General features: G+C 39.7%; 1 protein-coding gene and 1 long non-coding RNA gene across 4 annotated transcripts in view; one reads left to right on the forward strand and one right to left on the reverse strand.

Annotated features, from left to right (window-relative positions):
* rabgap1l (RAB GTPase activating protein 1-like) overlaps positions 1–27,270 on the forward strand; it is a 132,938-nt gene that overhangs the window by 89,629 nt on the left and 16,039 nt on the right. For 2 of the 3 annotated variants that reach the window (XM_046048724.1, XM_046048723.1), the window contains exons 16-19: positions 3,723–3,848; positions 5,805–5,948; positions 9,903–9,944; positions 17,924–18,052. In XM_046048724.1, the coding sequence (XP_045904680.1) occupies positions 3,723–3,848; positions 5,805–5,948; positions 9,903–9,944; positions 17,924–18,052 (441 nt within the window). Of the gene's footprint in view, positions 1–3,722; positions 3,849–5,804; positions 5,949–9,902; positions 9,945–17,923; positions 18,053–23,926; positions 24,264–27,270 lie in introns of those variants that run through there. The other variant, XM_046048725.1, reaches the window with a different exon arrangement.
* Positions 14,401–15,497, reverse strand: LOC123970603. Its single transcript, XR_006825019.1, has 4 exons — positions 15,328–15,497; positions 15,047–15,248; positions 14,760–14,958; positions 14,401–14,577 (listed from the first exon to the last, which is right to left on the reverse strand). It is a non-coding gene; the product is annotated as an uncharacterized LOC123970603 (long non-coding RNA).

The following is a 27,270-nucleotide window of genomic DNA, read 5'->3' on the forward strand; positions in this document are numbered from 1 at the left end:
AATTTTTTTTTAATGAAACAATATGAAAATTCACGATTATAGTGACCAAAGTTATAATGGTTATCAGTATCGTGTTTTTGTTAAAATGTGCTGAAAAAAAGTACTGATACACCAAACTATATATTGAAAACTACATATACAATTAGCAGCACTTTATGTTTGCATAAACATTTAAATAATAACCTTATTTATACATATCAAAACCATATCAAATGTACATTAACTAAAGACGATATAAAGTTTAAGTATATGCAGTGACCCCATGCACAGTTTACGTAAGTACAAATGAGTCTTAAGGAAACAGTGAGTGGGTGGTGATCACAAAGGTGAGGGAGTGTTGTCCCCTTTTGCAGCGATTTTTTTCGATCTTCCCTCAGCACTCTTATAAAAACCAAAATACGACCACACTTCAGACAGGCTGAAAAATCTCCAGAGCGGCGTCACTGCCTTCCGACAGGTTGTCATTGACCTAAAAATAAACCCATGTTGCATGCAGCGCTTGCGTCTGGGAGACTGTTGCTGGACAATATTTACTGTGGCGTGGTTATCAAACACGGTTTTAATGATATCAAAATTTAAAATGGTAATACTAATTGTCTGGAATTTTACATTAAACCGGTAACCGTTTCATCCCTAACACATACATATTGTGACAACCTGTAACATTCGGGATGCACCGCCCTTGTGAGGACCGCCAATACCACCCACTTGCTCTGATTCACTTTGCGCTACAGCGGCAGCTGTATCCTCCCTAGTGAATAAAAGAGTGAAAGGGGAAGAGGACAGCGTATTCAAGAGATTAGTGAAGAGAGCAGTGAATTGAGCATGATTGCGGCGGAGTAAAAATAATTTTTTGTTGTGAATAAACGTTTAAAGCAAGGCAATATAATATCTTGACGAATCGTTTTCAATCACCTACACAAGCACCATCCTCCGTACAGTTCCTATCATCCATCACCACTCTACAAATAATCATCACCTCTGCTGCAGAAATAAAACAATCAACTACTTACCGGCGTAACGCCCAAACGCCATGACCACATGCTGGACTAGGGTTCTTTTGCCCAGTAGACCGCCCGGTCGTAAGTGCACTAAAGCACTTTTTTTTTGTATCCCAGCTGGTTTGTGGTGTGTTGTTGACTTGAACCTTGATTTTTGATTAATTTAATTATTGATTTTGCTGGACTGATTGAAATGAATTTACGTACTTTGAAAGAGTCTATTTTTGTGTTTCCCTGAATGAACTGAAAAAGAGCCTATTTTGTGTTTTTGCCAACAAAGAGAATACTTGAATACATTGAATTGATACCCAGAGAGGACAATTTGAGTTGTTTACATAGCATTATTTTGTGGGTTGTTTTGTTTGTGCATTATTGAAATACAAGATGTTTTTTATTACGCTTTAAAACTCTTGAGTTGTGGTTTTCATTACCCAGTTAGTTATTCAACGTGAGGGTCCATATTCTGATATATGGGTCCTTTTTGACATTTGATTAAAAGACAACGGATACTGTATAAACCAAAAACCTGAATATCTAACATGTCAGGAGAGGCTGGTACCCCAGACATAACTAAATTAAGAGTCAAACTGTCACATAAGAATGGCACCCCAGATGGGACATTAAACTAAAAATTGTCGAATGATAAAATAACAGTGAAATAAATAATACAAAGCCACGCTTTGCGACGTTAAAGCAAACTTTATTTCTGGGACAAACATAACAAAGAAACACAAAATGGCTGACAATACTGGCTCAGAAGCGATATCTTCTGGCTATGGAATTCAGCAGCAGCTGCACAAAATTGTGGAAGATCAAAATCGCCCCAGACAGGAGCTAAACGGAAACATGGAACAAATGGCAAAGGAAATCACAAATCATACGGAACAAACAAATCACAAACGGTCACAATATACATTCTCAGAAACAACATTAGCAAAGTCTAAAAATAAAACAATTACATTTAACCTCCTTTACATTTAGGAAGAACTTGGGTCTGATGATTCTCCCTTGTCACATGCTTTCAAGATAAAAGCTCTTTGGAGCTGCTGGAATGTTATCTTGATGCTACTACAGTCTATGATTGAGCACAGCAATCAAGGAAATAATGAAGGGTTTCTTAATAAAGAAAATATGTCAGCATTGTGCTGCTGTACCTACACCTCACTGCATCTACAGAAAGTCTCTTAGCTTGTGCTGGGTGTAATAAAGCAGAACGGAGACAATATAAAAGACTAAATGGAGGCTGAGAGAGAGAAGGAAACAGAAAGAATGTCTCTAGCTGAAAAGAAAGTTTGCTTCTGGTATGACAACAGTTTATAGCAGACTGATGTGGATGAAAAGAGTGAGTGAGAGTGAAAGAAGTTAGAGCTGAAGGCACGAGACTGAGTCATAACAGAAAATAAGGAGTGGTAAAGAAGTGGACACAACATTCGGTCACTCTCACACTGTCTGTTAATGACTCTTTCAAGGTCATTAACAGACACACAACTCTTAAAGAACCCCTGCTCTAAATACCCCTTCCCATACATTAGTATCTTTCTTTTATTCAGTGTTTCTTGTCTGTTCAAAGTGTGTTGCAACTTTAGTGCATAAAACACACCTGGAATTTTATTTGTGGATAGTGTTAAAAGACAGATGGAGAAGAGGCAGAGGAATATATGCAGAGGTAGGTAGAAGTTTGGTTGAGGTCCAAATCACAAGGGCAGCACAGGTTAAAGTGGAGGTAGATGGAGGGAGAGTGTAGGGGAGAAAGAGGTCAGGAGGAGGTGGGGTAAGGAGAGATGACTGGAGAGCTATGGACGGGTTTAGTGAAGGCACATCCTAAGATATAGAGGAGACAGGAGTGGAAAAGAGAGGAGAGTGGAGTTATGGAGGAGGAGGCTGTAAAGGTGAAGAGAAGGAGGGGGAGAGATAAAGGGGAAAGCAGCAGTAAAAGAAAGAGAGGATATACAGGAGGAGGAGGCAGACGGGTTATAGAGGAGGAATAGGAAGAAGGGAGAGGTTATGGGAGGAGATGTCAGGAATATTAATAGGGGTTCAGGTTTACCTGCAGGAGCCCATTCAGCCCCAAACACATACTGTCACTCTGATTAAATATCACCTCACCGTCTGCAATTGTGTGTGTGTGTGTGTGTGTGTGTTTATTTCTGCTCTAGCTCTCTCTCTCTCTCACATACACACACGCAATTTTAAGCTTTCTTTCACACCTCTTATCTTCATTCATCCTAACACAATGAAGAACACAAAATGTTTTTGCACATGTAAACACCTTGAAGTATGCCCCTTCATGACCCCCCCTCCCCCCCTCAAACCCAACACCCCCAACCCTCAAACCCAACACCCCCAACCCTCATCCCCACTGTCCCCCCACACACACATATTTCACAGAAATTATGTCAGAAACTAAATTTTCATTCGTTTTCCATCTTTGTTAAGGAGCAGATTGGGTGGGGGGTGGGGGGGGGGGGGGGGGGGGGGCGTTGCCAAAACATTGTAAATAAAATTTAGCACTGGTCTGGTAATGCAGATAGAGATAAAGAAAGAATCTGTTTATTGTCTTGAATCTATCCTGACCAGAAAATGTCATGTGGAGAATCAAACAAAATCTCCTGGTTTCCTTTGTGGCAACAGAGATACAGTTTTATATATATGTATTTTAGACAGCCAGTTCAGAGTTTCAGTTCATGTAGCTGTACTTTATGGTTATTCATCTGGTTTCAGATGCCCGAGGAACAGGCCTTCTGTGTGTTGGTGAAAATAATGTATGAGTACGGCCTCAGAGCTCTCTATAAAAACAACTTTGAGGATCTTCACTGCAAGTTCTACCAGCTGGAGAGGCTGATGCAGGTTAGTGATGCGCTGTTTCATAGCGTTTTGAAATGGAATGGAATGTTATAACAATGCAATTGAAGAAGACAACCCTGACCAGATGGGCGGAGTTGATGAAATACAGCTGTGTGGGAGGGCTGCTGGTTCCAAAAGTGTTTTTCCCTGTAATGTGTTCCCATTTCAAGTTTTTCTTTACGATATCCTCAATGTTACTTAACTTAGTAACACGGGACTATCTAGCTAACCTATAGGTTTATGTTTTGGCCACTAATTTTTTTTTCTGAGAAATCATGTTTTCTTCATCGTTTATGCATAGCTGACGGTTGTATGTGCTACGCTACCCAAAACACTATCAAATTCAAAACGCTTTGTTGGTGCGGTTGAAAAGTGCTGCAACATTGTGGCTGAGTACATTAAAAATATATCCCAGAATTTAAAACTGAATTGGTTTGAAAAGATGCTACAACTACAGGTCACTGCTAGTTTACACTGATCTCTGTTTCTTTTCTTTGTTTGCTCATCACACATTTGTTCAGACACCTATGGCTGTAGTGTAAGAGAGGATTAATCTCACCACTTAGTGGAAGAGTGGCATTTAGGGGGCTCAAAATCAAAAATGTTAATCTGTCATTTTGTCTACAACATAAGTTTAAATACCATGAAATTCACTTTACATATTCAGCTATCCTTGTTGTACAGACTAGTCTAGAACCATTCATTGACACTAGAATTGATTTTCCAGCATTTTCACTTTCTTGACAATGAAGGTCCCCCAACAATGAAGGCTGTTTCATTTAATTTATTGAATACAGCATTTTTTACAGTTACTCAACCTGGGTGCTACTAAAATGAAAAGACTAGCAGACAGTGCAAAAAGCCTTACAAAATGCGTTTGCATTTTCCATAAAAGCGAGGAAAGTTTGATCATATTCAAATATGGAGAGCATTTTACCAGTGATTGCATCATCTGCAGAGGACGACATGTTTGTTGTTGCCTTGTTGACTTGTTTTTTTCTGGTCACTGAATGTAAACGAATATAATAAGAATTAAATCTGTGAGACTTGAGGTCTCTGTAAGATGAACAGCATTCGTTCTGTCTGTTGAGGCCAATGATCCTATTGCTTTTAAGGTCCCATTCCACTCAGGTATTACAGCCTAAATCCAGTCACTCATTAGTTTAATTTGCCCCTGAAATCCATCCTAGCCATGCAGTCAGTCATCTCTCAGCATCAAGATCAACTCGGTTAGCATCGACCAAATGTGCTCAATGTAAGGATGTTAGCATTGACTGTTAATTATTAGGATACAGGTGGGAGGTCACTATCTGATCCAGTCATGTCATGTGGCATGGTAAGTGTTGACTGCCAAAGTGGATCACTATCTGGTTAATGTAATTCTTTATTCACTGTACATGCCTGGACGCTAAGACAAGCACACTTCGCACAATGTTGAGGTAAGAGTATAATAGGTAGGGGGATAAAACAAATGTAGGAACCCTCATCAGAAAATCAAGTTCACAGAGTGATATAATAACACTGGCATTATTGAATTCTGGTGCTCATACACGTTGTACATTATATGAAACAGATAGCTCTACAAAGGTAAAATTGCTCATCCTCGTCACAGATTTGTCAGTGTAAAATTTTGTGAATGTGGGTGCTTTCTATAACATAGTATCTAGCCTATTACGCTGTGTGTAATGTATGAATAATGTATCGGACTGTTTAGTAGCTGGGATGTGGTGCTGAACTGTGTTATGTGTCTTTTTAAACTTTTCTTTGTTCGTAGGTCTCTCTTGAAAGACATTATCATCTCAGCAATACGGCATGATTTAATAAAGTATGAGTGAAAATGAAATAATGTAAAATTGAAATGACAAGCAGGAACCTTATCTTTGTATTCTTCTAAGTACTGTTTTATCTCAAAAGTTTCTCCCCCTCCTCCTCTTCCTTCTCTTCTATCTGCTCCTACAGGAACAGCTTCCAGACCTGTGGTCCCACTTCCAGGAGCTGAACCTGGAGGCACACATGTATGCCTCCCAGTGGTTCCTCACCCTCTTCACTGCCAAGTTCCCCCTGTGCATGGTTTTCCACATCACTGACCTGCTTCTCTGTGAGGTACATTTTGACTCACTGCACTACTTTATACTGGGAATACAGGTAGATTGATTAAGTCTACACTGTCCAGAGGGGAGTGTCAGCCTTCTAGAAAGATGAGAGAAGTAGTAAGGAGGTAGAAAAGAAGGTCACAAAAGGTAGAGAATGAGTTGCAGAGGTTACTGGCAAGTAAATGACACTTATTTCGAAGAAAAGGAAAGACTTGATGCAGATAGACTCATATGTAGACCGGTGTCTCTCTTAAACACAGACCAAAATATCTTGGCTAAATCCTTAGCTAGAACATTCAGCCCTCTTATGGCTAAATTGGTACATCCTGATCAGACAAGGTTTATCCCAAACGGACACTTGATTCATAACTTCAGGTGCTTTTTCAACATTATGTATTTCCCTAGAAACCCAAAGGAGGACATGTTAATTTTGAGTTTAGATACAGAGAAGCCCTTTGACTGCGTAGAATGGCCCTATTTATTTGCTGTGTTAGAAAAAATGTATTCATCTCATGGGGTTAAGATCCAGAAAAAATCCTGATGCAAAAATCCTTACTTATCGGACAGTTTCAGATATATTTAATCTGCACAGGGGCACCAGGCAGGGATGCACTCCTAGTCCCTTGTTGTTTACACTGGTGTTTAATACAGTTCAATACAGGCACAGACCTCTATTCCTATCTTATTCAAGACAATTGAATTATTACACTTTCTTATTAAAAATTGAATGAAAGGAATGGGAAGGGAAGATGGCAACCATCAATGTAGGAGGAAGGGGAAAGAGAAGGATGGAGAGAGATGTGTTGGTTAAACTGTACAGTACCTCTTCTGTCTGGCTTTCAGTGGCCACAGGTAGAGGGTAAAGCTATACCAGCTCTGATTTGTCTGCAATCTGCCCTGTTGTTTTATCTAATATATTCTCATTGTTATCAATAGAGAAGCACTGATCGGGCTTTTAAGGGTTGATGCGATCACTGATTTAATGTCATTAGGACCACTTGACCTGATAACAATAACTGCTTGCTTCCTGTTTTAAAACATTTTAACAGAAAGCTCCTCTGAAGAGACTTTCTCCCAAAAGCTTTTCAAAATGCTACTATTGGTTGGACTTACTACTTCAAAATATTAATATACAGTACTCCTTGTTACTACGACTATGTCTTCTAACAAATCCTGTGATATTCTGCAACCTTTTCTTAACTTCTGGACAAGTGTATTTCCCCTGAGATCACAGAGGAGCTTGAACGATGAAATGGTGAAAGAACAATTTTGAAAATCTCTCTAAAACATCGGTTAAAACAGTTTAGGTGTGTGTTTCTTTTGTGGTTTGTCCTTAGAAGCCATGCGGCTGCTGACATCAGGCAGTAGCAGCCTAAAGAATACTGCAAACATCTCAATTCCCTCTCAGTCCCGCAATGGTCAGCAGCACTACTTTGAGTCTGTGTGGTGTGATGTAAATAATAATAATCTTTAATCATATAGCATCTTTGTTTTACAGTGCTACAGAATAATTTACTATTAAAAAAAAGGCAAGGAATAAAAGTATTTAAAACAAGTACTAGAATAGTAGTTCATAAGTCTTCTTGGTACCAAAACAACTAAAGACTCATGATCCACACCTGAGTTTTTGTTTCTTTGACCGTGTCATCTGATCTGCGGCCAAATGATTTGGCGACTGAGGTGAAGAGAGAAACCAAGCTTTCAGCTGATCACCACCTGCTGGTGAGTCGGATCAGGTGGCAGATAAAGCTGCCAGACAGACCTGGTGAAGCCAAATGTGTAATGAGTATGCACTGGGACTGCCTGACCGAGGCCCTTATCTCAAGGTGGTACATGCAGCTGTGTCCTTACGGAAAATAATTATTGTGTTTGGAGCATATAAACTCAAAGTAGCAGGGGCCAAGAACAGAGCCTTGAGGAAAACTATTATTAGTGTATTTTCTATATATTTTATTTATTAGAATTTTTATGTTGTTCTAAAAAGCTTCATTGCGTCAGTATCAAAAGTCAAATGCCCTATTTGTTTTCTCTCCCCTCTATCCTTCTCTCTCTTTCTCTCTTCCCTCCCTCCCTGTCCTCCTATTGGCCCCGGGCAGAACAATTAAAAGTTTCCCAGGTCTTTCTCACCCAATGAGCCGGATGATGAAAATCTGCTCTTTAAACCAGAATTCTCATCTCCTGCATCCCTCTCTGTCTGCCCTCCTCTTTTTGGCTCTCTCAATCATCTTCACCCACTCCTTTATCACTTCGTTTCTCTATCATCTTTCTCTTTCCTTGTTTACTCTCTGTCATATATCTATTTTCTTGCCATTTCTTTAACAACTTTTGTTGTCGTATGTTTTCCTTCTTCTACTGTCTCTCGTTTGTTGGCTCAGTCTTATACTTATTTATGCATCAGTCTCTATTATTGTCTTTGTTTTTATCTTATCTTTTCCTTTGTCTCTCTTTAAACAGCATTCTGTCATTGCTCACTCTCATCCCCAGCTTTACTTGTTTGCCCTTTATTCTTTTTTTTTTATTTTTGCACTTTTTATCTTTCCTTCTTTCCTGTTCTTACCTTTATCCCCTTTTTCTGTCCTTGAACTTTGTGTGAGCTTTTTTCTCATCCCTTTTATCACTGTATTCACACTCCCCCAGTCAGCTGTGGTTTTTCCTTGATGAAGTCTTCTCAACATTTTTCTTTGATAATTATTTTACTCTTTTCCTCTGTTCAACATTTTCATCCAACTTTCTTATTCAAAATCTCTAACTCATATCTAGAAATAGTAAGTCAAAGGCTACCGGACTTTGTTTGATCTTATGGTATTTTTCCACTTAGAGCTTGTATCTCCAAAAGTTATGCAAATTGGTGGGGAATCCCAGGCTCACACCTTGATGTCAAGTGAGGTTTTTTTAGGTCACATGTGAGTCGCTTTAGAGTCATCAGTTATTACCACTTTAGTTACTTTCACTCCTGCTAAAGAAAAATCACATTTCTAGTGGTAACAAGCTGCAAAATGATCCCCCCTCTGTTTTTACATGTATCTTCTTAGCTCTGATCAACTCGCATGTGTAACATCATGTAGTCTTGAGCCTTCACTACTCCCTTGGCCTGTTACCCCGTCACCATTCCAATCTGTTATATATGTTCATCGCTTTTTTTCCTGCATGAATCACCCACTCGGAGATTATCCTTCTTTCTGTCATGCTCACCTTTGGTCCTGCCTCAGCACTGTAGCACCATCTTGAGGCCTACAAAGATAGGTGTGTGTGTGTGTGTGTGTGTGTGTGTGTGTGTGTGTGTGTGTTTGTGTGTGTGAAGGCAGAGCTCCCCCTCTCTTTCTCTTTCTCCAGTTATTTTTAGAGCTGTCCAGATATTTTTAGCTCTGTGTTGCCATGTGAACTGGTTATCACAGAGACCAAGGAGACGGGTGTCCCATGCAGAGCTGACATCAGCTTTACATTTTCTTTCTTTCTGTTTCAACATCAGAAGCCTATCACACAGCATATCAACAAAAGAGACAGGAAAAACATATTGTCACAGCATTAGTGTACAAATATCAGTTAATAGAAACATAACATCTTACCACAATACCTTGCTCCACACAATACATATAAAGAATTGAAAATTGAAAGTTAACTTTAGAGATGGTGTAATTCAGTTCAGTAGGATATTGTGGGCGGTGTTTAATCCAAATTTAGGGAAGAAATTAAAACACTCTCCTAAGCAGCAGTTAGGACAGGGAAAGCTGGACGTACCAACATCTGATATCAATGGTATCCTTTATCTCTAACACTTGTTAGGATTTTAGACATCCACCTAATATTTTTGGAATTCTTAGCTGTATCATTCATTGGAAGCCACCAACAAGAAAAGCTGGCTATGGATTGCGGTAAAATTCAGTTCCACTTATATTTACAGACACACTGAAACATTGTAACCACTTGTTATTGTATTCACACCTAATTCTCCTCTCTCTTGCAGGGTCTGAACATAATCTTCAATGTAGCCCTGGCCCTGCTCAAGGTTAGAATTCACTTCATTTATTCATTTGTCTGTAACTATCTGTTTAAATTTGCTCAACTATCAAATCAGTACTGATATCCAAAATCATATTTTCTTTTAAACCCACCCAGATAAAGTTTAGCTGTAAATCCACTTTGCTTCAGTAAAAGAGAAAAAATATATATGATTTGTATGATTATATTTTAGTTTAATAGTTTTGTACTTAAGATAAACCCATCTGTATTTAAAAAATAGCAGATTTCACATTTTTTGGAGGGTTGCGCAAAGATTTGCTGAGCACTTATTAACATTATTATTAGCGAGGACGTTACCAGTAATAAGTGCAAAGCAAAGTTTTTGGGATGCATGATTGTACTGAACCGGTCTTGTGTGTGAGGACATAGCCCATCCCTAGGTGTGGTATGATAGTTAAAGGTTAGACCGTTTGTTTCTTGCCCCCTAGTGCTCAAACTGAAAACTGAAACTTTTAAGACACATTAGACAATGGATTAAGACTCATTATGTTAAACATCATGTTGAATATGATGAATTTTATTTAATAACAGCTGCCGGTCTTTATTACGGTGACCAGATTCTAACCAAAATAACACATATGTCTATGTATGTCTGTGTTGTAGTGGGGTTTATTTTAAGGACTTTGATTAAAGAGATACCTTCCCATGTTTAACTGCACTATTATGTTGCAGTATATGTTTTCAGCAGTATATGAATTGGATCAATTATGGAAGATTTTATTGGACTTTAATATTTGTAATCCACAGAAAACAATCCACAAATGTGTACTATGATGCGCAAATATTTCACTATCTACAAATATGTATTTTTACATTTGTGATCCTATCTACAAAAATACAAAGTGACTACTAGTACACACAAAACTGCTTTCTGTCAGTTTGTGGGTCATGTTACATCTGTAACTTCCTTTTTACACATTTGTGGAATTTTGTCCAATGTGTATTGCGGAGATCTGTAAAAAAAAAAAATACACAAATATCTCACTACCTAAAACATGTATTTTTACATTTGTGTTGTGTAAAATTATATCCACAAAAATACAGTGCAATGTAGCATGTCTATGTTTTAATAAATTTATGAGAATTAATACCAAATTATGAATGAAAAACAAGAGAGGTTTCCTTAACTTTAATATGTCTAATCACAAAAAAATCTATTTGCGTGTATTGTAATAAAATATCTTCCCACAATCAAACCTTAATTCTCAAACGGGTATGCCGTTCTTAGTTTTAAGCATTTAAAAGGAAAACAATTGTCAGTAGTTAGACCTTAAAAGGTTAGCATTTCATTAGAATCACAGATGAGAGGAACTTAACTAGCCTTCTGGATATAGTGGCTGTTACACGTTCTTAGAAAATATAGGCAAGCTACACGAATGGCATCAGATTATGGACAAGTAAATACAGATTGACATTTATACATTAACAGCATTTCAGACGATGGCCTGTAAGACTTATTTTGTCCACTTGGGGGAGCTCGGGTTACATGAGGATAGCTCTGATTAATCCTAAAACAATCTTCTCAGGAGCTGGGGAATTTAGTCAATTTTAACCTTAAATTTGAGCTAGAAAATGAATCGAGTATAGGATGACATTTCTTTATCATCATTTCTAAAGGAAGTGTCAGAAAGTGTTGGGAACAAAGCATTGGTTACAACATGAAATGGATAAAGGTCAGGAGTCCTTGCTGAAAATTAAACACTGCAAAATTAACTTATTTAGATTAAACAAGGTAATGCTTTGAGTCTTGAGGAGAGTACTCTTTTGCTTACACAAAGGAGTTCAGGGCTGTCCTCCTGGTGTCCTGGAGTTTCTCACACCTGGGCGTGAAGAGGAGAATATCCTTTGATGTGAGGTAATTAAACAAAGAGCAAGGTCAGTTGCCGTGGTTATGCGTGTGGGGCAGTTTAGGGTTTCCTGCCCTCTCTTAAGAAGAGTTTTTATAGGCTGTTCATGAGAACGCTAATCTCTGGTGAGTGTTCCTTTGTCATTTTAACAGTCAGGCGCTGGGGCTTATCACGGCTGCTGCCAAAGGTGGCCAGTTTTACGATCAGACTGCCCAGAAACAGCACTTAGGGAGAGAAACCTTTCACCTCTTCCTTGGAGTCGCTTCGGCTGTCTACTGAGTTGATATCTCACCCCTGCTTTTATTTCTCCCAGGGAGAGAGAAAGAATTTGGAGTAGGCCAAATTTATTTGATATAAAATGCAAACATCCACACTGTTGGTTTTGCAATTTCCAAAATATGTACAATTTACTCTGCACACACATTTCAGTTTCACATACAAAGTGTTATTTTCGCGTTTGTGGATCTGTTTTTACACACCAAACAGTTTTTGCACATTGGAGGATCATTTCCTGTCAATTTGCAGGTCACATTACATTTGTGACTTCCTTTTTACGCGTTTGTGGAATTTTGTCCACTCTGTACCACAGAGATCTGTAAATGTTAGAGCAGTTGACACCAGCAGGTGGCGGTAATGACATTGCCTCTCATGAGTTATAACCAAGGTCATCTGTAGGAGACAACTTCTGCTTCTGCTGGACCACTGGACTCTCCTCAGTCTAAATTGTTCTGTACAAGTGTATATTTACTAATGAATACTTAATCACTGTATTTGTTTTACATTTATATTCAAAATTCCACAAATGTGTAAAAAGGAAGTTACAAATGTAACATGACCCACAACTTGGCAGAAAGCGATCTGCAAATGTGCAAAAACTGTTTTGTGTGTAGAAGTAACTGTGTTTTTGTAGATATGATTTTACACATCACAAATGTAAAAATACATATTTTTAGATAGTGAAATATTTGCGCATCATAGTACACAAATATTACTATTTTATTTCAAATCAGTCAATATTGAAAAAGAAATTGTAAATAAAAGGTAAAAGACAAAAGTTAATATATTTTTAAGGGTTTTTTTTAAATATTACCAAACTGCACATTGTTGCCATTAGAGCAGAATGGTGTAGAATGACTAGTTGTTGTGTTATCAGATCTGTTTGTGGTGAGATGGATTGATGAGTTTTGCCAATGACAGTGTCATATTGCATGCCTGTGTTTTAAGTTCAAAGTGGGCAGTCACTTGATGGAACAGTCCTTGTGGAAGTCATGCTGATACTTGGTTTCACTCAGTGACGAAGAACAGGCTTTGTTGTCTCATTAGGTCTTGATACTGAAACAAAATAAACAAATTATTGTATTTCTTTACATTCATTTCAAGTCTTTCCTTTATGTGACAAGACATCAGTACATTTTTGAAGACCAATAAATGCCAGCTGATAGTCTCTCAGGTTTTACAGACAGTTTGACATAAATCATTTACATCTTTAAGACATATACATTTTTTTATTGTCTTCATTGTAGGTCCAGTAGTTGTTCAACAACAGCGACACCTAGTGTTTAAAACTAGGATGTGCAATGTACATTATTGTTATATTTTTTTTGAATTAAGCCATATTCTAGTTTATTTTAAATAATTCACCACAGTCATTAAAAATGACTGCAGTTGGCCCGCAGGCCATAGTTTGGCCCCTGCTGTACCACAATACACAGGTATAAAATGTTTTGTAGCTATTGCAGTAATTGTTCTATTAAGTGGTTTACAAAGGTTTTTACTGCTTCAGCTTTTTCTGCTACATATATCCAAAAAACATCATGGCTACTCATAAATCTCAAGTAAACAATTTTATTTTACTTTTCTTAATATATGTTAGAAAGTTTTGAACCCAGAGTTTGATGTGTTTCTCCTGGTCTCCCCATTAGCTCATAAGCAACAAAACTGTATGTCCAGGCAGTTAGGCCCTCAAGTTTCTTAAACCGAAATAGCCAAATTCAGATATTAAGAGGGATGCCCCAATCAAGTTCTCATTCATAAAAAAGCTACATAGTATACATGGGCACACTAACAATAGGCCTTCATTATAACTGGTAAAGCCAATAAAATTTTGCAGATTGGCTCAGGATATGAACAATTATAATAAATATGTGTGTTTTGCTTTTACGTAGTAAGCAGCTACACTCAGGCTTTCCTCGCTAAATGAATCATGCGTGGTTGGTTTTCAGAAATGCTCCTGCTTTATATATTAGCAATAATGTGTCAGAGAGAGAAAGATGTGGTGGATGCGATGGTCGGAAATGGAGAACAAATGAGGATGTGAGGAGGATGGAAGGGGCTTCCACTGCCTTCCTGTCATTGGCCAGGCATGACGGCATTCTCCCCAGAGGCTCCCTCCTCCCTCCTCCATTCATCCTGCTCTCCTCTCCGCTCTTGTCACCCCTCCCTCCCTCTGTTTTCATCTCCCTCCCTCTCCTGCTTAGCAGCCGCCATCCACATCACAACAGAAGCATAAGCTATAGCATTAGCAATCTGGACCTGGAGGAGAAAAGCTTTGTGTTGTTGTTTTAAATTTTTTTCCCTCTTCATCTTTACCTCCCATGGATGCCTGCTTGGAGCTTCTTCACTCCCTCAGATCTTTGTTCTCTCTCTTCTTTACCTCTACCTCCGCCTTCTCCTCTTCTCTTTTGGCTGGCTATGTATTTCTCCAACACGCTACCTCTGTCCACCACCCAGACCTCTGCAATGGAGCCGCCCATAGAAGCTGCTAGCCGTTAGCTGTTAGCATCACAAAGACAGGGAAAGAGGTAGAGAAAGCAAGGAAGGCAGAGTGAGTGCAAAAAAGAGGGGCAGTGTACGAAAAACACTGTGTGGTTTCTTTGCTTTGCCTCACCCCAGCTGCTGGCCAGGACCATCACTGCTGATAGCACAACAACATACACACTCATGCAAACACTCACCCATTTAGGCTTTGTTGTTGTGAAGCAGAAGTGACTTTCCATCTGAAGGAGCTGGTTTCCCATCTAAAGGATCTACTGACCGCTACGGACCGGATGCCTGGCTGCTGCTAATGGAAATCTGCCGGAGGGACAGGCACGACAATCCATGCTGGAGCTGTTGACAGCTTTTACTGGTCTTTGGGGTTTGGATCTGGTCAGACTTCAGAAGATCAGAGGGTTATATCAATGAAGAGGAAGAGCAAAGATACAGAGAGGCTATTGTGAAATGCTTTAATCTGTTATACTACCTCTTTCCATACACATCTTGTTTTTCATGCATCACTGGCTTAAATCTGACTCTACGAGTTCAGCATCCGCTCAGCCGTAAACCAACACAAACGCATCATCATCTCCTGAAGGCAGAAACGTGCCATACTCCCATGCTAACAGACCACATCTTGTCTGCTTGCCATGTCGACAGGACCGCCTGCTCAGGTTTACACTGGGGCTCTTCAGAGAAAAGGATTCATGCTGTAATTTCAGGTCATTGTACATGTCAAAGAAAGGTAAAATCCCCTCAGCTTCCTACCAGGTCTGACGTCCCATTTGGAAAGGATAAAAGGGTACAAAACTCATCGACCGCTTTGATGTGTCGTCTCACACGCACCAAGCCTTGAGCGCTAAGGCCCACAGACTGAGGGGGATTTTCTCTGCGTCTTTGAAGTCTAACAACGAAGGAACATTTTTTTTAAAAGGTGGAGTACTTATCCATCGCTGCTGTTCACCGGAGCAGAGGCCCGCGTGTTGAGCTGCTTTGTTGCTAGGCAACAGCTTACTGGATTGGAATTGGTTGGGGGAGTTTGGCACGGGAAGATGAGAGTGGGTAGTGTGACTAAATTTCAAAGTGAGGCTGGCAGGTAGCTGGAAGACTCAGCAGTATGCCGAAAGCAGCGTCAATACATCATTTCCTGACTGTTTTTTTGTCCCACCTTGTGGCCATTAGTGGGCTCTGACAGTGGTACAAGCTGAGTGGCTTCCACTGACGTCTTGTCCACTTGTCCATTGTCTGTGATGCCTAGATGAACTGGATCTATCTCACTGTTGCATGCCTTGGATGCATGGGCTGTCTCTGCTGAGTTGGTGTGTGTTCCTGTAAGCGGGGTTGAACATCAGTCTGTTGTGACACTGCCTGATGTGGCATTATCAGCTTCTCTAGCCACAAGGTCAGTCATCTCATTCACCAGGACTCTGCCAGTTTGGCTTGACAGTGACCTCAAGGCGAATCTTGGATCACCTAAGTTGAACACACACCAACCTTCCTGCTCACCACTCCTCCAACTCCAAGAAACCCACTGAGACTTTTGGACGACACACTGGAGTCTTCTGCCACCCTGGCCCCGGAGCGGGACCACCCCTCTCCCTCACCCTGCCCCACCCCACCTCCTTCTCCTCCATCCTCCCCTCTGCCTTCTCCTCCCCCTTTACCTGCCTTGACCCCGCATCTGCCCCTTCCAGCAGTGCGCAGGGCGGTGGAGGACGGAGAGGGAACAGCGGAGGAAAGGGCCCATAGCAGTCAGGCCTCAGAGGACTCATTCTGCAGGGTGATGGGTCTCCTTGGGATGGGACACCGACTCTTCGTCCCTAAGCTGCTTGCGGTGAGAGTGGGGGGACTGGGAAACAGACGCTGGATGAATTAAACTGAGCATGCAGGGATGGTTCCGGTTTAGAGTTATAAAAGAATGGTTGTTAATTTGGCTTGTGTTGATAATGAAAAGAACTACTGATGAAGACAGAGGATGGGGGAAACCAGCCAAACATGTCTCAGAAAAGTAACTTTGGCTAAAGCACTATTTATTGCGTCTGTTGTGGTGAAGGTTTGACCTGAAAATTGAAGCTTGCACATTCTGCTGTGGACCTTTCTGGATGTCACATTAGATAGATATCTTACATGAATAGATTAATTTGGAAAATTCATACAAGAAGCTCTCTGAATGCAAAGGTCAACTCAACAAAGGACATTTACCCCCACTGTCTCCTATTCATGTTGCCTAGAAGTCATATTTTGTTATAGTTGATCCCATAGTCTCATTTTGAAAAACTTGGTCATGTCTGAGCCATAAATACAGACTTTGATAGGTTTGATAAATACAAGTTTACAATGTACATTTATTAATCATATTACCACAGGGTTGTAAAATGAGATGCCGTTTGCAGTTCAGGAAAACAATGTATCCAAAAATTATTAGATGGTATACAGAAATAAACTATACATAAATACTTGCGACAGTGCATCCTTACACCACAAGATGGTGTCATAGGTGTTAGTTGTTTTTTTTTTTACATTTGTTGTCTGAACTCCATACTGAAAAACACCCTGCTCCACATCCTTAGTTCAACAAATTCACACACAGCAACTGAGGTTCTCCACTGCACTAGTTAGGGCTTTTCTGTGCTGTATTTGAAGCATCTTGACACTTGTATTCACTGGAGGGAAGTGCTTTCAAACTATTAACTATTGTTTTACATTTTAGCCCTGAAGCTTGTGCTCATAAGTTTTGATTTACTATGAGTTCAAAACTGAAAAACCTTAAACTGCTTCAAGCAAAAAGTGGTGAACGAAACACAGAAGGGAAATTGCATGGGAAGTGACCGAAAATGATGAGGGGTGAGAGGTGCTCGCTGAGTTTTCAGCCTACAATTGTGGATAATGGAAAGTGGCATTGCTGTTCTTTCTGCTGTTGACCACATACACTCTTAAATGCTCAAACACCTTGGAACCAGCTCTACAATCAAAATAATGAAAATGATAAAAACTTGTTGAAGAACGAGAAACACTGTTGCGTAGCGTAAGTCTGTTATCTGTAGTAGTATCTGACACTCCGTATGATAAAACTCCTATAAATCTGTTAATCTCGCAACAGCAAAGTCTAAAGGTACCTGTCCTCTGGGTGCATGGAGTGAGTAGGAGAATAATTTGTCTAAGGACATAGTGCACTTTATTGAACAAAACCAATAATGTATCACAGATCATCAAGTTGTACAGTACATATCTTGTAAGTCTCTCTGAAATCTAATGTTGGAGGTTACTCTGTGTTTTGTATGTCTTAATGACTTAATGACTCTCCTGCCTATCTGTCTCCACCACCACCTCCCTTCTCCTCCCACCTCCTCATGTCTCGCTCCAGACATCTAAAGAGGACCTCTTGCAGGCGGACTTCGAAGGGGCTCTCAAGTTCTTCAGAGTCCAACTCCCTAAACGCTACAGAGCTGCGGAGAACGCCCGCAGGCTTATGGAGCAGGCCTGCAACATCAAGGTAAGGAGCTCTACAAACAAACACATGCATTTGCTATCCATAAGCCCTGTATTCCTTATTTTCCTCATATCTCCATTTCAAAGTTTAACTGTAAAAAAATCAAGATATTTTGCACTGTTAAAAAACCTAAAACCGTGTGTACAAATGTGTACAAATGCACTCTAGGAACGCAGGTCGCTCCTGATGTGACTATGAGATTGTTGGATGAGTCCAAGCAATACAATAAGAAATTCCTGTGTACCTTTTACCAGATGGGTTAGAGGTCCTGGGGCCTGTGAAGTACAGTTTTGTTGTTTGTTGTACGTCTGGTTGATTTGTCCACAGTACACTGAATCTCAGGTATAATGGTTTATTGCACTGCTGAGCTGTTTATCGGTGTCCTACATTCTTTTTATCTCATTTATGTTCATGTATTTGGTGTGAGTTAGGGTTACTTGTGTATGTTTTATTTGCACTGCATTTTACGGAGATTAGCTGTCAGTCAGAAGACTAGGTGGGACTGTGACGTCTTTTTCCTTGGACTTTCTGTTGCTGAAGTTGCTACTGTTTCTTTGTCTCAAGTAATTTGTTTGTCTCTTTGGGCATGGAGATTGCCACAGCTCTCTTATTCTGTTTATTCCGAACAAGCCTGAAATGTGAACACATCACTTTCTCTGCAGGAGGAAGGAACTACCACATAGCACTGGATATACTGTGGGTTTGATCTCCTCTGTGTTGGAGAAGCCTGGCAGAGAGGTGCGAACAATGTTTCAGATGATTATAGCGTTCTTTAAAGCTGCTAAAACACATATTTTATAATAACAATGTATCAAATGAGACTGAAATTTTTCGCGCATTGATGAACCCACAGGGAATTGGCACTCAAAGCTGTCCGGTCCATAAATGTACATTTTTAGTTCGCTCTCATTGCTCTCGTAATGTTATTTTTGGGCTGCAGCTAGCAGCTGTTTTCAGCAAAAAAATCTCTAAACGTCATAACGTTTTTCTGCTGCCCCAAGTGGTCAAAAGAAGATCAGTTTTTGCAGGTTTAACACAGTTTAGTTGTTGTCTTCTGTTACCCTTTGCAGTGTGCCATGTTATTTATTATTGTCGTTTTTACTCGTCTTTTTCGTATGTTGTCGTTTATTGTTCTGGACTGTAATCTGACAATGCCAGATAAAAGATGGCTTCCATGGATGGTAGTCATAGTTTTCTTTAAAGCTTACCAGCTTGTGTGGTTACTAAAATTCCTTACATGCACACACACACAAACACACACACACACACACACACACACACACGCATGTTATCGTCCTGACCTTAATGAGACTGCTGGCATTCAGGGAATTTGCTGTAGTCACCAGAGACCAAAAGCAGTACACTCTGTGTGTGTGTCTGTCAGCAGAGTGTGTTGTGATAGAGGAAGGAAAGAGTCGACAGAAAAAGATGGAAGAGATAATCATCCTCCCTCCACCCTTCTCTCTTTCTCTCCCCTGCTCCCCCTCCTCTCTCTGTATCTGCACAGTTAATAGTTTACATTTTAGGCATTTTCCAACTTTCTTCTCTAGAAAAACTTTCAGTGCGTAAGCAGTTTGTGATGTAGTGTGCTCCAAGGGCATGTTGGCAGGACACATTGCTCTTAGTGCTTACGATCCCCCCCACGTGTAGTGTATTTCTGTGTATTTCTCAACATACAGGATATCCTGCAATGTGTGACTGTTTATCTCTGGTGGTTTGGTAGCATTTTGGCACTCTTGCACAATCCTGCAGCTATACAACCTACCCAACCTAAGGCCTTATGTTTTACAAGAGTACACGCACAACATATAATGTACATGCTCACTAACAGAAAAACATACATTTTCCAGCATAAATTCGTAAGCTGGCTTCATTGCTCCTTTAAATTGACTCAATAAGTCTGTAGAACTCTACTGGAGGGATGGACACCATAAAGATTTCCCTTTTTTGTCTTAAATGTGGTGTTGGAGCAATTAAACACATTGGTCCAAAAAATGCAACTCACTAAATGTCATCAAATCACACATGCTGAATGAAGAGAGACTGCTCAGGCAGGTGAAGTGAACTTAAACAAGTAGTCTGTCTGATAGGAGGACTTAGCCTCAGGATAGACAGGAACACTTTGTGTGTGTCTCTGCTCCTATCCTGATCCTCCGTGACTGATCTTTCACTTCCCTGCTGCTTCCCTCTAGTGTTGTGTTCAAAGCTTTTTTTTAAAAAAACCTGTCGCTCTTTTAACTATTAAAATAGAATATTCCCCATGGATGAAAGTATATGGAGCAAGTCATTCAGAGGGAGACAGATAAAAAAAGACCTGAGAGTGACGAGAAGGACTGAAAGAAGAAAGAGTATCTTTCCTTCCACTTCACTTTTCCACAGTTTTGTCACTGTCCGCCCCACCAATCCAAACAAGTACACCAACAGTTCACAGCATGTCACACCAGATTGCACAAGGCTACATCAAATCACCTATCCAGCCAGGCCATGCCACATTTATGGCACAAAGCCTCACAACATCATCTCAGACAATACTACACATCTATACATTACACAGCATCATACCATATGCCCTGACATGTGATACTATCCATTAATATTTTTTCAGTCACTGTTTGCTATAAAATGAGCCATGTCACAATTACCCAGAGCCAAAAGTAATGTCTCCAAAATTTCCAAAAATGGATCCAATTTGCAGTGACGTAAAGCAGAGAAAAGCATTTACTGAGCTAGATCCTGCAAATGTTATCATTTTCTGTTGATAAACGCCTTTACTGTTTAATAGATTATCAAAATTGTTGTTGAATAATAATGATCAGCTGATCAAATATTTGACTAATTGTTTCCCGCCTACATCACATTACTCAACAACACCACACATAACACACTCAACACAAGAAGTTATTATACACACTGTTGGCAAATTGTTGACTTCTGTTACTAGACTGAATGGTGAATTTCCAGGCCACCTGATGTCTTTAGCTATCAAGTGAACAAAAGCTAATCAGACATCATGAATGTATTGGGGACAGACTGGCAAAGCTGATGCTGACAGTTAAATCTATTGAACATCTATTATGCAGTCTGGGATCAGGGATGAACGGAAAGAGAAGAGTGTAAGAAGCCGAGGTAAAACTGTAGTCATTTGTACATTATGTTAAAAGGTGAGTCCTAAGTTAAAGGAGCAGATAGATACGGTACTTTCCTTAGAAGAGTGTTGGAAGACCTGCCATGCTAAACCATCATCAGAGAAAAAGGGAAAACCAGCCTGTCCAAGCCACTTTGCTTGCCTCCCCCCTTTTACATATTTTTCTCTGTCAACGTCTACGGATCAGCTGAACTCTGTAAGCTGCTTAAAACACTGAAAGAATTCATTGGCACCATGGCTTGATGAACACAACGGGCAGTCGGGTGGCTTAGCTTTTCTGGGGATTATGGGAAGAATTTGAATTTCTCAGCCTTCTTAAACATCCGCCGGACCGCAGCTGGAGTGATGACTTTTCAGGAGAGAAATGTTGTATTTTCATTTGCCGCTCAGGGTTCGACTGATTAATCCGTTTTTACCAAATCCTTCCAACAGGAAAGCTAAACTTTAAAAAACTGAGGAGAAAGAAGAGAGAAGGATGCGTGTAGAGAGACGTGAGAGAAGTCATTTTTAGTATTATGTAGGACATATATTAGAAGGATTGAAATCTAAAGAGTGAGAACCATGTCCAGTTCTGTGCAAAAGCTGAGTTTGACTGTTCCTCACCAAGTTGTATTCTTCCTACACAGCTGTTCACTCATTTAGCATTTTGTTAATTGATCAATATAATCTATTAACATGTCTATTTTTGAAAGCATTCTTACTTTACAGCATTTTCCACACCAGCCTAAAATTTTTGTTTTGTTTTTATACTGTACATACAAACAAAAAAGGTACAAAGAGAGATGTATAGGGCTTTCAGTTAGCATAGCACCACTGCAGCCTGGCATATGTGAGTTTTTATTTCTAATTGTGCAACTTGGCCATCTCAACGGAATTGGCTGACAGTGACGGTTAATTTTTTATAGTGTTCGATAATTTAATCATTGAGTCATCTGATTTTGTGTTTAGATGTCTACCTTGTAAGTCCATAGTATCTCTGCTCAAACAAATGTAACTGTTTTGTAAACAAACAAGATTAATCAGAGAGATGGAAAGTGCACTTTCACTATGGCTTAGATCTAAATAATACTTGAGATATACATCTAAATTCATCTCTTGCACAAGGTAGTTCTTGACTATGTTAATCTCCATGAATTCTGGGTAAACTGAGACTAGAAAAGCGTGGCTAACCGAGCAATCGTATCAAAGTGTTCAACTCACTTGACTGTAGCAGCAAACATTTTCACAGTTACAAGGACATCTTACTGGTAAAAATCAGCAAAGAATGTAACAATACAAAAAAACTTGCAGTATCCTAAAATCCAGATGCAGTGCAGACCTGTAGCTGTGCTGGGTGCTGTGACTTCTTAATGTGGCAGGGCTCAGTGCTTCTGCCAACTCTTCAGGTTCAGAATCATTTCCAAGTGAAAACTATTGATGATGTCCTAACTGCTGTATTTTTGCAGCAGGTTACTGTGTCTAGAAACACTTTCCCTTCATATTGTTAGAAAACCACAAATTTTGAGCAAATTTTTTTTGTCTTTTGGTTCCACGTGTCAGCAGGTCACAAATTGTTACCATGGAAACAATCTCAATCTCTCTGAATCTGTATGTTCATGAAACTGTCTAACTTGCGTTAGGATAATTGAAGAGCAACATTATGACTGGCCTAACACTACTGACCATTTTGTGAAACGGGCTCTAGATGTTAACTTTAGATAAAAGCTTACAGGATACATCCAATACAACTCCTAGCTTATGGCAATTTCATAGTTAATTGAATGTGAAATCCCTATAAACTGATTGTTTTTGTTATTTATTTATTTCTAGTTTTTGTTATTCTCCTATATCTTTCAAGCATCTGAAAGCATTTTAGTCATCTATTATTTATCTGTTATTTTTTAATATATTTAAGAAATATTTTATTTATGTTACTTATATTATTTATGTATCTCAGTTAAATAATTCAGTGTAGCTCACTAGCTATTCTTGTAATGTGCTCACTTCTTGCTGTCATCAAGATTTCTCTAGAACACTGATTATTATTATTTTGATTTTCTCTTTGCTACCACTGCCTTCCTTTTTAGTACACCTATGCCAGATGCATCATGATAGAGCCAGATATGCCTGGGATAAAGACAAAGTGACAGAAAAAGATTCCTCAAAAGAGAGATACAACAAAGTGAACTCCTAGATAACTAGGGGTTGTTGATGCATTTCTCCTGTCAGGAGGAAAGAGGAGGAGCCCGTTGCCATCATAATAGCAAGATTATCAGGTAGTTTTTAGCTGTGGAGTCCTTTGGGAAGCCTTTACAGCGTTCAGGCATCATCCAGGACAGCCTTGAAGTTGCTTCACTTCACTTCCTGGGTTTTACTGTTGGAACGAAGTGTAACTATGAACATCAAGTCACTGTGGTTCATCTGACAACTTCCTTCCTATCTATCTCAACCGCAAGCTCACACACACACACACACACACATATAGTGTAGATGTGTAAACAAGCCTTTATCTTTATTTTTACCAACAGCAGGAAACAGAAAAAACAAACGCTCCAGACTTCAACCTAAAGAGAGTCTAAGAGAGAGACTGAGAGAGAGTGAGGAAGAGAGGGAGGGAGAGGCACGAATGTGAGAGAGGGGGAGGGACATACTCAGTGGAAAGGAAGAAAAAGCAATCTCATCCTCCTTTGTCACACACTTCTAGCGTTACAGAGACGGGGAGAGAGAGAAACAAACAGGTGTGTTGTACTGCCCTCTTGCTCTCCCCTCCACTCCTCCCCTCAGTGGGCGAGGCCTCGTCTCCAGAGGGACTCTTGAAAGCAGCCAGTCGCCGCCTCCACTTTCAAAGAGAAACAAAACCTGTCAGCAGCACCTCCTCTCCTTTTCCTTCTCCACCACTTTTCCTCCTTTGTATTCATCTTCTTCATCCTCTACTCCTCCTCGCTGTTGGGGGCAAGAGGAGTCAAGATGATGCAGGAGGTGTCCATCATGGTGGCGTACGATGCTCATGTAGTCGACCGGCCGGGTGAAGAGGACACCCTGGCTCGCTTGGTTGCCCACTCCAGACCTCTCAGAACTCTACGGCCGGTGGTAGGTCTGTTCTCCCCTTATTTTATTTCTTTCTTTCATTCTGTCTTTCATTGTTTTTTTGTCATTTTGTCTCCTTCTTTTGTTTCATCTTTCATCCCTTTTTCCTTCTGTCATTGTATTTTGCATATTTCTGTTCCTAAGGAGACGTTCCCAACTATTATCTACTGACCCTAATCTCTTGCAGTTTTTAGATAAGAGATATGGAAAGAGGAATTCATTTCTTTTTCATCTGAAATTGTTAGTTTTCTGTTGTTTGCTGTCTATCTTTAACTTTTTGTCTCTTTTTTTAATTTGGTATTGCTTAATGTGTTCCTAAACAGTGGTAGAAAAAGTTAGATTTCACAGAAACTTCATGTTTCTTTCCATGAGGTAGATGTTGTGGACTCATATGTATAAATGTGTGGGTGTGTTGTGTTCCTACTGAAAGTGTGTGTAATGTTTGAGTTTACAGAGAGTCCAGACACAGAGAGCGTTTGTGGGTGTCAATTTGTTTTAATTTGTGGTATCAATTTAGAATCAGTGGAGATCATGTGTGATTGTGCGCGTTTCTCTCACAGGAGCAATTGAATTCCGTGGCCTAGTTTTTTTGAATTATTTCAATATTCAAACTATTGAACTGCAACTCACGTAAGAGCAGATCACACTTCTCTATCTGCACATGCACACGCACACACACACACAGTCTCTGGTAGTAAAATACCCAGTATGACACTATATGAATGTGATCTCGGCATCGAGATTTGGGACCAATTCCATTTTCTGCTGCAGAAATTCAGGTCAGGAAACTAAAAGTGGGCCTGGTACCATTTACTGCAGCATCAGGCAAAGTTTAATTGCATTATCTGAATCAGAGTGGCCCCTCTGTCCTCAAACTGGCCTCTAATCTACACTGAAAGTTCTGGGAAGCGAGATCGAGGATGCATCGGCTGGTTTGGGGCGCGAAACTGTGTGTGTGTGTGTGTGTATGTGTCTATCAGCAGCCGTGTGCTGTCAGAAGTGGCCTTGAGCAAGATGCTTAGCCCTGGACATGCTCACTAGTTGTAACTGAGCAGAACAGGCTGAACTCCACCCCTTGAATTTCAGGAATATTACTAAACAAAGTTGGTAACTTGTAATATTGGTGATCTGAAATTTGCAACTTATTTTACTATTTTACTGGCTGTAGGTCCCTCTGAAATAGTACATACCAACTACATGATGATAACAGAATATCAGTTTGAAGGACAGCAGTCTCTCTGGAAGCAGGGAAAGACAGGGAATTAGATAGATTACGAGAGAGAGAAGCAGATTTAAAGAAATGCTAGCACTCTGATGCAGTTTTTATGGAAAGGTCAGGGATCTGGGGATCCTGTGTGATTGTAGTTGTAGTGGGTCTGTATGTCTGAATAAAGACCTTGCCTCTAACAGGTAAGCATGGCCCACTTTTGTGTTGCATTTCACCACCCAGTCATTCTGCAGTGTTTGTGTGTTTTAGGGGTGTTGGAGAGCAGCAGGTTGCATAATCAGTGGCTAGACTTCAGATTGTTGATGATGTGTAACTCATAGCCCTTAAGCTTCACTGGCTGTACATGTGAAATACAAAATTAAGGTTGTACAATCTGTTATAAAAACACTAACTCTTTCCTGGATTGTGCAATTACGTTACATCACTGAGAAAAAGTTCCTTCTTTCTTATCAAAGTTCTATATTTTGCATCAGCAGGCTGGTGTAAACACAGGGGAACCAGGTTCGACCTCGTCAACATACTTAAGTGTCCTTGAGAAAAAGACTGAATCTCTACCAGCTGTTCTACAGCTGACCCTGATCTCTAAAAGCTGCTCTACTCACCCAATCAGGGTTTAGTGTTGTGAGGCCTTAGTCTTCACATTCATGCAATTGAACTAATTCAGCTTGCTTTTTAACAAAAGTGCAAACATTTTAGACATGTAGTAATAAGCGTTATTCTAAAAATGAGTTTTTTGTAAAACATGCAGCATGTGTACTACAGAAAATACTAAATACACATTCAAGACTGTGAAATTATTTTTGCAGTAATTTCCACCTAATACAAGCAAGCTGGTGATGTGTGGAAAGTTGAACGTCAAAAAAATCAAAATAATACTTACTGGCAGTTTGGGGTTTCTTAACCTGCAAAAATTGGTGTTAAACCGTCAAGTTACATACAGGAAGCTTGGAAAATATGACACAACCAGTGTCTTTAGTTGGTGGGGTAGATTCTGTAGGAGAACGCTTAAAGGCCATAAATGAGTATGTGAGATGACATGAAAGTACAAACGAGCGGTGGATTTTATGGATGAGTGGGTGTGTTCGACTCTCAAAACCAAAGCAGCAAATCTGGAGGTGTGTAATATCTCAGGAAACGCACACATTATTCTCTCCCTCTCTTTCTCTATATCACGCATTTAATTACTGTTTTTTGGCGTTATTCTATGACTGTTTAAACACACACAAGTGGGCCATGAGTGAGGTTGGGCCTAACAGATATTGTTAAGTCGTGTAAAAAATGTAGTGTCAGAGAAGCTAACAAAAGAAACCACATGTACTTAATCAAATTATCTGCTTTGGTTGTATTTCACTGTTTGAAACATGAGCTATGTAAATTTAAGGTTGGTGGTTGATGGTGTAAATTGTTTTTCAGATGCATTTTTACCCCCAGTTAAAAAAAAGAAGGCAAACACATGACATGTTTTTGACATTAAAATAGTCAGATTAAACAATTTAGCAAAAACATACTTAAAATGTTTGTTGCAGTGAGGCAACAATGTCTTATGCCTTAATATCAACTTTCGGGAACTAAAAAGAGCCACTTTACCTTACATTGACCACCCACAGGTAGGAAAACTTTGATTTCAAGCAGTATAGTGGCTGAAGAAAAAGCATTATAGTGAGCAGAATTTGATTAATTATTAATTGGTGGCATCCAGAACACCTCACAGCACCAGGAGTGTGTAAGTGGATGTGTTAGTGCCTGTAGGGAAACACCACGTTCAATTAATCTGCATAATTT

The sequence above is a fragment of the Micropterus dolomieu genome, linkage group LG05 (assembly GCF_021292245.1).
Source record: "Micropterus dolomieu isolate WLL.071019.BEF.003 ecotype Adirondacks linkage group LG05, ASM2129224v1, whole genome shotgun sequence".
In the NCBI taxonomy this organism is placed as follows: Eukaryota; Metazoa; Chordata; class Actinopteri; order Centrarchiformes; family Centrarchidae; genus Micropterus; species Micropterus dolomieu.